Here is a 9,805-nt window from a genome sequence, read left to right as displayed (position 1 = left end):
GGCTGCGGTGACTGGGAGCGGCCACTGCACTCCAGTCTGGGCGACAGAGTGAGACTCCAACTCAAAAAAAAAAAATGATCTCTAAACTTTTTATTATGGGCGTTTTCTAACACACGGGAGAAAATAGTTCAGTGAGCTGGACTATATAGCCATAACCTAGTTTCAACAGTAAATAACGTTTGGCTAGTTTTGGTTCATTCCGCTATTCCCCTGTCTCTTGCCTGTTTTTAAGAAAATCACAGATCTCCTCTCATTTCATCTGTAAATTCTTCAGTATGAATCTCTGACTTGAGGATTTTTTAAAACATAGTCACAAAACCATCATTCCTTACAAAATTAACAATTACCGCCGGGCTCGGTGGCTCACCCTGTAATCCCGCGCCTTTGGGAGACTGAGGTGAGTGGATTGCCTGAGCCCGCGGGTTCGAGACCTGCCTGGGCAGCGAGACCTCATCTCTACAATAAATCAAAAAATCAGCCAGGTGTGGTAGCGCATGCCTGCAATTCCGGCTACTTGGAAGGCTGAGGTGGAAGGATAGCTGGAGCCCAGCAGGTCGAGGCTGCGGTGGCCGGGAGCGGCCACTGCACTCCAGTCTGGGCGACAGAATGAGACTCCGACTCAAAAAAAAAAAAAAAAAAAATTAACAATTACCTAATAGTTCAGATATCCAGACCAGGTTCCCAGTGCTCCGGGTTCCCCATGCTGACCTCTGCCAGCAGGTGTGTGCGTATCCGGGGCTAGTACTGGGCACACCGTCTTGTTCGTGTTGGGTGTGGGTGTTGGTGGTTGGACTTCTCTTCTCCCGTGGTGGGCTTGTGCCTGCTGCTTGGGTGGTTGCTATACCATGGACATGTTATTGTGGAGATGGTGTGATGTCACAGAGCAGGTTGTGACCACACCTGAGAATGCTGAGGGCAGGGGAGACAGAAACATTTGCTATTGGTTTCTGGTTGATGAGCCTAGGTAGTAAGGACACTGCAAAACATGTGCAAGACCCCGAGGTTTATTTCAAGAATTTCCTGGCTCTGAAAAACCCTCAGTGAGGTGTCTCCCCCGTGGCTGCTTCACCACGTCCTAAATCAAGAGAAGGTCTTGGGGGCCTTTCTTAGGCACGAGCCCTGAGCTGGTTTTCTAAAGGAAAAGCCGTGTGCTTTCACTCCTAGTGAACGACTTTACCACAGGGTCGGATTTGGGGATCCTGACTTCCGCGTTTAGGCTGGTCGTTAAACGTTTGAAGAGGTGGAGCCTCCTTGTAATTTTTGTGATTTTGTCCCTGGTTAATGGGTCATTCAGAGCCTACCCAGGCAATTTGTTGAGAGTCTGGGCAGCTAATGATCATAACCCTGACCTTCACATTAATCTAGCTGCCTCTTGTCAAGGGCTCTCATGATCTTCAGGTAATAGCTGTTGCTCCCACGAATTTCCATCTTTTTTGTTATATTTTGCCTCTTTTTTTTTTCCCCTTATAAGCCGGTAGATCCGCCAACCCTGGGTTCCTTTCAGCTTCTGTCCAATCCCCCATCTAGCAAGTTGCCCTGATCCATGCCAGTCTTCATGTTCTTTTTTTTTTTTTTGAGTTGGAGTCTCACTCTGTTACCTAGACTGGAGTGCAGTGGCTGCTCCCGGCCACTGCCTCGACCTGCTGGGCTCCAACAATCCTTCCGCCTCAGCCTTCCAAGTAGCCGGAATTACAGGCTACCACGCCTGGCTGATTTTTTGATTTATTGTAGAGATGAGGTCTCGTCAAGTTGCCCAGGCAGGTCTTGAACCTGCGGGCTCAGGCAATCCACTCACCTCGGCCTCCCAAAGCGCTGGGATTACAGGCTGAGCCACCGAGCCCGGCCTCAGTCTTCATGTTCTAAGGGACCTTCGTTTCTTCCCAGGGCTCAGCTCTCCCTGGGCCTTTTCTCCTGGTCAGCTATGTGGTTGCTTTCTGGTACTGCCCAGGTCAGAGCTGAGGAAAGGGAGATGTCACCTGTCAGTTTGGACAGCATGATTGGTTGGGAGAGGCTAGTGCATGGTGGTCGAGACGAAGTGAAGCAGAAATTTCTTGACCAGCAGTCAGCAGTGTCTCCCAAGGGGAGGTGGCTGTTACCCCCCAATGAGCATTCTCACCAGCTTAGGGTTATCCACGTATAGACTCAGGCTGGCTGGTTCTTAAGACCAGTACCTGCTATTTCTCTGTTACTCTGGGCCTGCCCCTCCTGTCAAGGGCATTGCCCTTATTATTATTATTTTTTATTTATTTACCTTTTTTTTTTTTGAGTTGGAGTCTCTGTCACCCAGACTGGAGTGCAGTGGCCGCTCCCAGCCACCACAGCCTCTGCCTGCTGGGCTCCGGCGATCCTTCTGTCTCAGCTTTCCGAATAGCTGGAACTACAGGCGTGCACTACCACGCCCAGCTCATTTTGATTTATTGTAGAGATGAGGTCTCTCCAAGTTGCCCAGGTGGGTCTCGAACCCGCGGTCTCAGGCAATCCACTCATCTCAGCCTCCCAAAGGCGCGGAATTACAGGCTGAGCCAACCGAGCCCGGCTAACCCTTATTATTTTATTTAACCATTACATCCCTTGAGATAGATACTGTTATCGCATTCTACAGATGAGAAACCAAGGCTCAGGTTGCATGGCAGAGCACACGCTGGGCAAGAGGCAGAGCTGGTTGAGTTCCTTAGTCTGCACAAAGAAGCGCGATGTCTAGGTCTACAGTGGGTGGGTGAGGCCAGCCTACTTTGGAAGTGGAGTATCTTTACTAAGTACTTTTTTTGCCAAGCTCCTGGGATACAATGACCCAGCATGTCTCTGGGCAGGCTTGTGAGGTGGCCTAGTAGGCATGCTGGAGAATGGGCAGCTGGACCTATTCTTTGACCCCAAGAGGAAGAGTAGCCAGCTCTGGAATGGAAGCTCCAATGCCCTGAAAGCTTCGTGTAGGAGGTATGAGGCAGAACTGACTCCGGCAATGTGTTGGCCTCTTCCCATTTCCTCCGGGGGGCCAGTTCCCAGTCAGCCTCCCAGGGTGGTTGGTTTCCTGCTCCCAAGCGTTCTGGCTGCTGACCCAGGTGCAGCTGTGCTGGGCACTGCCGTCCAGGCTCTGGGGATGGTGTGGTCCCTGTGCAGGCCGCTGCAGCAGACTTTTCCCTTGCTTGCTTGTCTCAAGAGGGTTTGGCAGGTCTAGATTGAAATGATTAGCGCAGTGGGGCTTCCCCCACTTTTCTTGGGGGATTATGTCATGGTCTATTAAGCGTACTCCCTCGGTATTTAATCCCACTCTGACATGGATTTTGCTGGCAGTCTGTTAAGTGGCGCTGGTTCAACATGATGCCGAGTCGTGGAGACTGCCTTTGTCCTCATGCTGATAGCCCACAGGATCCCTGTGCTCTCCCGGTCGGCCTGGCATTCTTTCTCTTTTCTTTCTACCAAACAGAGTCTGAAGAGTATAGTCAGACCTCATATTCAAGCAGGACATTTAGCTGGGGGACATCTCCAGTGTGTGGGAGGGCCCCCCTCAGGTGACCATCGGCAGAGGTTTAAGCCCAGGGCTCTGCGGGGCTTGAGAGCATGACATGGGCAGATAGCACTGAGAATGCAGTGACTGGACCAGTGTCACATCCAGCGTGCCTTCAAAGGTCACCAGCAATTTTTTTTTTTTGAGTCAGAGTCTCACTCTGTCGTCCAGACTGGAGTGCAGTGGCATGCTCACGGCCACTGCAGTCTTGACCTGCTGGACTCAGATCCTTCCACCTCAACCTTCCAAGTGGCTGGAACTACAGGTGCACGCCACCACACCCAGCTAATTTTTTTTTTTGGTAGAGACGAGGTTTTGCCACTTTGCCCAGGCTGGTGTTGAACTCCTGGACTCAGGCAATCCTCTCTCCTACACCTCCCAAAATGCTGGGATTACAAGTGTAAGCCACCATGCCCAGCTTAGCATTTTTGTTTGGTTTGGTTTGGTTTGGTTTTTTTTTTGAGTTGGAGTCTCACTCTGTCACCCAGACTGGAGTGCAGTGGCCGCTCCCGGCCACCGCAGCCTCGACCTGCTGGGCTCCGGCGATCCTTCCGCCTCAGTCTTCTAGGTAGCTGGAACTACAGGTGCATGCTATCACACCTGGCTAGTTTTTTGATTTATTGTAGAGATGAGGTCTCACCAAGTTGCTCAGGCGGGTCGCGAACCCGCGGGCTCAGGCAATCCACTCACCTCAGCCTGCCAAGACGCGGGATTACAGGCTAAGCCACCGAGCCTGGCTCATTTTTTTTTTTTTTTTGAGTTGGAGCCTCACTCTGTAGCCCAGACTGGGGTGCAGTGGCAAGCTCACAACCACCCCAGCATTGACCTACTGGGCTCAGGCAATCCTTAGCCTTCCAAGTAGCGGGAACTATAGGTGCGCACTACCACGCCGGCTAATTTTCTGATTTATTGTAGAGATGAGGCTTCACCAAGTTGTCCATGCTGTTCTCAAACTTGTGGACGCAGGCAATCCCCTCACCTTGGCCTCCAAAAGTGCTGGGATTACAGGCGTGAACCGCCGCACCTGGCCAGCAATTTGTTAAAAAAGAAGTCCTGTTTATTTTTCAGCCTCTCCCAACTATGGGAAAACAAAGTTCCAACCAGTCACTGCCTGTTTTGTAAAAAGTTGTGTGGTTGATTCTCACCAAGTCCAGGTATGGCTAGGATTGTTATTACTGATGGTATGAAGAATCCCTCTTTGGCTGTCTTTTGGAGTGGATTTGAATGCCCAATTTCCCTATCTTGGTAAGTCCTTTTTAGAACCATCCTGGATGATGGTTAAGGCTTTTGGAGTTCCTTGGATGGTCTTTTGTCCCCTGTCTCCAGATGTTAGATATGGAACAGCCTGCACCTTTGTCTGAGCCAATGGGTGGCATCAGGATAGGGATGGAGGCCTCAGCTGCCCCTGAGTGTGACCCTTGCCTGCCCTGCGCAGTATCGGGCACAGACGAGGGGTGTCTGAGGCTGCCTCTGGTTCTGGCTCCGTTGACCCCACCCTGTGTGTTATGGAGGCTGGACTGAGTTTCTTGTCACGTGAATCTTTTATACAAGGAAAATGCAGAAAAGGAGGTGCTCAGAAGCATCTGAGGCCTGAATGGTGATTGTGGCCCTCTCAATCCTTTCCCTTCCATACTAGTGTGTCGAGAATGATGCTCGTCAGAGCTTTTCTCCGTGGAACGCCAGCCTGTTGTCTCCAGTCTGTCCCTGGCCTTCCTCACCCAGTCTCTCTGTTGTCTCTCCTGGGTTTCTCTTGATGTATGGCCCTGGCCCGCCCCCAGTATTCCCATGGGGATATAGTCAGGTTTACTCCAGTCACCACCTCCAGTGTCAACACACTCTGGGTGACAGGAAACTTGCTTTGTCACTGAATAACAACTTCTCCTTTGGGACAGAACCAGTTTCCCCAGTCAGTGGCCTGTTCAGTGGGTGAGGTGTTCAATGAGGGCTGTGCTCCATTGCTGCCTTATGGGCTGCACCCAGGCTGAAAGGTGCCTTTATGTCAGGAATGCCACCTGCTCCCCCCTCCCAAAGTGTGCTCATCCAAAAAACAACCCCAGGTGCACATGAGTCGCCTCTCCATATTGTTTTCATTGAAACCACAGAAAGAACCGGGCTCGGTGGCTCAGCCTGTAATCCCGCGCCTTTGGGAGGCTGAGGTGAGTGAATTGCCTGAGCCCGCAGGTTTGAGACCTCATCTCTACAATAAATCAAAAATTACCCGGGCGAGGTAGCGCGCGCCTGTAATTCCAGCTACTTGGAAGGCTGAGGCGGAAGGATCGCTGGAGCCCAGCAGGTCGAGGCTGTGGTGGCCGGGAGCGGCCACTGCACTCCAGTCTGGGCGACAGAGTGAGACTCCAACTCAAAAAAAAAGAAACCACAGAAGGAATTTCCTGTCCTGCATTGTCTCGAGAGCTGCCATTGACCTCTACCCTGGGGTATCTGTGGGGCCAGGCCACTTGGGTTTTAAGCCAGACTGTCCCCTCGAGTTGGGAATGGAAGTTAATAGAAAAGCCCCTCTGAGGGACTCCTTGATGTTTGGGGAGCTGACCCAAGGAGGACAAAGGAAGTGATGTGAGTAAAAGGACTGTGGAGGGCCCTCTGAGCCACTGCGATTTGTGTTAGAGGCTTTGGGGCTCCTGGGCCGTGCACAGCCAGTCTGAGCAGCGCCAGCCTTTCCCTTTCTGCTTCGATCAGCTCCCTTTGTGGTTAGTCTTTTGGGTCCTGAGCTCATTACAGTGCCCTTAACGTTATCTTTCTTCTCTTTTGTGTCCTAGTTAATTGAGATGGAAGGAATGTTAATGCTCTCACACAAACTTTTCTGTGGTCATTCATGATGAACTTTGGGAGTTTTTTTAAGTTAAAAATTTTTTTCACTAGGTGCGGTGGCATGCCTGTAATTCCAGCACTTTGGGAGACTGAGGTGAGAGGGTTGCTTGAGCCCAGGAGTTTGAGAACAGCCTAGGCAATATAGCAAGCCCTCATCTCTACAAAAATAAAAAAAAATTAGCCGGATGTGTTGGCGTGCATTTGCAGTCCCAGCTACTTGGGAGACTGAGGCGTGAGGTTCACCTGAACCCAGCAGGTTGAGACTGTGGTGAGTCTGATCCATGCCACTGCACTCCAGCCTGGGCAACAGAATGAGGTTCCAATTTAAATATATGTATTTTTTTATTTACCACCTTCTGTACTTGTGAGAACTGTGTCTGTGGGTTTGGCTTAAACACCAGATGCTTTTTTCAGCTCCTCCATTCTTAATTCTTTCTCCTTTCACCACTACCCCACCCTACCCGCAGAGTATAGAGTGTCAGATTGACAGTCGCTGTCATGTTTGGAAAACATTTTTAGTTTTCAAGGTACTGGGGACTGGGATGACTGGAGTAGTTGATAAAGTCAGGAAAAGGATGGGGAGCCAGAGGCTACCTAGAGGTGAGGCGAGCTAGAGGAGGGAGAGAAAGGCTCAGCCATCATGTGAGGGCCTCAGGGGGGCGCAGGATGGTCTGGGACTCTTCCCTCTCCTCAAGATGCTCAGCATCCTCCCGCCCAATGGAACTGACAGGGTGGGTCAGACCTGGGGCTCAGAGCCTGCTCGCCAGTGGTTCTCACGGGGCTTTTGTAAGGCACCTTCAGTGTGCTCAGGCTACAGCCCTGGCCTGCCTGTGAGTGGGGCCCAGGAAGCCCCTGGTTCAGGACCACTGCCCTCTTTCCACTGTCCACAGCCACCACCTCGACCTTAGGTGGAACTGACGCCCAGCTCACAGGGGGCTGGGACTGAGCGTGAGACCCTGGGCCTCTGGGGGGGATGCTGGTTGGTATCCCCTGGGAGAGCGTGCTTCTGTGGTCAAGTGAGTTTCAGAAAAGGTCCCAGCAGAGCTGTAGGGTTTCTGGACCACAGGGCTTCTCAGCAGCTCTTCTGCCAGTGTTTATTGGGCACCTGTTCCTATGCGGGGCTTCATTGCATGGCATTCATGTGGATTTTAGTCCCAAACTTTGTGAGTCCCAGAAATGGGGCTTTTTCTGCGACTCTTGTGACCATGGAACCTCGTTGATTTCTTTTTCTAAGAACGTTAGTCCTTTTGGGGAATCCTGGCATAGATTTGTCCCAGAAGTAGTGATAGTACCTTGAACTTCTCCCACCCCCAGCCAGGTTAGATTAGAGCAGGCACAGTCCTTTTAGGTGAGGATGAGGGCTGGGTTAAGAGGCAGCAGCCCTGCGTCCTCCCAGGGCCTCTCTCCACTCCACAGCGGTTAGGCCTCTGTTCCTGGCATCCTCGGCCAGCTCAGAACCTTCGAGATATCCTCTCAACCCTGTATTCATGGTGGTTTTGGGGTTGGCTTGTAGGGAAGATGGTGAGTTGGAGGAAGGCGAGCTGGAGGATGATGGGGCCGAGGAGACCCAGGACATTTCCGGAGGGCCCGAGAGAAGCCGGAAGGAAAAGGGCGAGAAGCACCATAGCGACTCGGATGAGGAGAAGTCTCACAGGAGGCTGAAGCGGAAGCGGAAGAAAGAGCGGGAGAAGGAGAAGAGGAGGTCGAAGAAGAGGAGAAAATCTAAACACAAAGTAGGTCCAGGAAAGTTCCCTGGGGCTGCTGCCGCCTGGCCTCAAGCCTGGCCTAGATCCCAAGACCTGGCTTGTCCTGTCAGCCCTTGAGGGCACTCTTAATCATTTTGCCTGCCTCATGTTGACCGTTTTTTAAAAGAGTTGGTAGCTTATGCTCCATTGCCACTTCATGCCCCGGGGTGAGGTGTTTCAAGTGGCTTATGGGGCCCTGCGGCACATCCAGCAGCGTCTGTCCCCAGCTGCTGCAGCACAGTTGCTGAGTCCTCTTCCCTGTCATTGCAGCGCCATGCTTCTTCCAGTGATGACTTCTCTGACTTCTCTGATGACTCAGATTTCAGCCCCAGTGAGAAGGGCCACCGCAAGTACAGAGAGTACAGCCCCCCATATGCACCGGTGAGTCCCCTGCGAAACTGGGAGCTGGGTGTAGTGAAACCGCTGGCGTTCACTGTGCACATGCACTGCGAAGGGCATTCTTGTGTGGCATGCACGTGGGTTTCAGTCTTGAGAGACCAGATGTTGTTTTTATCCCTTTGAAATGGAGGAGCCAGGTTTTGAACCTGGACAGTAGCTGATCTCTATAAGGTGTGCTTTTTTTTTTTGAGTTGGAGTCTCACTCTGTCACCCAGGCTGAAGGGCAGGGGCATGCTCCTGGCTACCGCAGCCTCGACTTGCTGGGCTCCGGTGATCCTTCCGCCTCAGCCTAAGGTATGCTCTTGAGCCTTCTCTCTGTACGTCTCCAAGAAAGATGCTGACTGGTCCAAGTCATGGCTGACTGGCTTCCACTGTTCAGAAACAACGTTTTGTGGAAAATTGGCAAGAGAGTGAAATAATCGCAAGTGTTCAACAGTCAGAAGTTAAACACTCATCCCATTGCATAGCTGAGCCCAAGCAGAAATTCAGATTATTTGCTCAGTTTGTATACCATTTCTTCCTCCAGAGAAATCCATAAGAAAACGAATCAGCTTGGATTTCCAGGTTTTTTAAGTGTTTTAAAGTGAATGCCTCTTTATTTTATTTTATTTTTAATTTTAATTTTTTTTTGAGTTGGAGTCTCACTCTGTCACCCAGACTGGAGTGCAGTGGCCGCTCCCGGCCACCACAGCCTCGACTTGCTGGGCTCCGCGATCCTTCTGCCTCAGCCTTGCAAGTAGCTACCATCCCCGGCTAATTTTTGATTTATTGTAGAGATGAGGTCTCGCCAAGTTGCCCAGGCGGGTCTTGAACCCGCGGGCTCAGGCAATCCCCTCACCTCAGCCTCCCAAAGTGCTGGGATTACAGGCTGAGCCACAGAGCCCGGCTGTGAGTGCCTCTTTAAAGCTGTCAGATGATTTATAGTAGATAATGTGGTTGAGAGTGATCACCTGACACAGGCTTGGACTTCAAGCCTGAGAGAGGCAGGGACTGAAGGGTCTCGCCAAGTTGCTTATTTATTTATTTTTTGAGTCAGAATCTCACTCTATCACCCAGGCTGGAGTGCAGTGGCACTGGTACCTGGCTAACTTTAATTTACTATAGAAGCCGGTCTCAGTGGCTCAGCCTGTAATCCCATGCCTTGGGAGGCTGAGGTGAGTGGATTCCCTGAGCCTGCGGATTTGAGACCCGCCTGGGCAACTTAGCAAGACCTCAGCTCTACAATAAATCAAAAATTAGTTGGGCGTGGTGGCGTGTGCCTCTAGTTCCTGCTACTTGGAAGGCTGAGGCAGAAGGATCACCAGAGCCCAGCAGGCTGAGGCTGCGGTGG

At 51.5% G+C, this 9,805-nt stretch overlaps 1 protein-coding gene across 1 annotated transcript in view; it reads left to right on the top strand.

Moving 5' to 3' along the window:
- Positions 1-9,805, top strand: part of ZC3H4 (zinc finger CCCH-type containing 4) — a 43,739-nt gene that overhangs the window by 10,246 nt on the left and 23,688 nt on the right. Inside the window, exons 2-3 of the mRNA XM_021708154.1 lie at positions 7,845-8,064; positions 8,347-8,457. Of these exons, the coding sequence (XP_021563829.1) occupies positions 7,845-8,064; positions 8,347-8,457 (331 nt within the window). The remainder of the gene's footprint in view (positions 1-7,844; positions 8,065-8,346; positions 8,458-9,805) is intronic.

The sequence above is a fragment of the Carlito syrichta genome, unplaced genomic scaffold (genome assembly GCF_000164805.1).
Source record: "Carlito syrichta isolate Samal-C Ts95f unplaced genomic scaffold, Tarsius_syrichta-2.0.1 Scaffold131442, whole genome shotgun sequence".
In the NCBI taxonomy this organism is placed as follows: Eukaryota; Metazoa; Chordata; class Mammalia; order Primates; family Tarsiidae; genus Carlito; species Carlito syrichta.
Note: the sequence above shows the minus strand (reverse complement) of the source record. Positions and strands in the feature narration are given on the sequence as shown.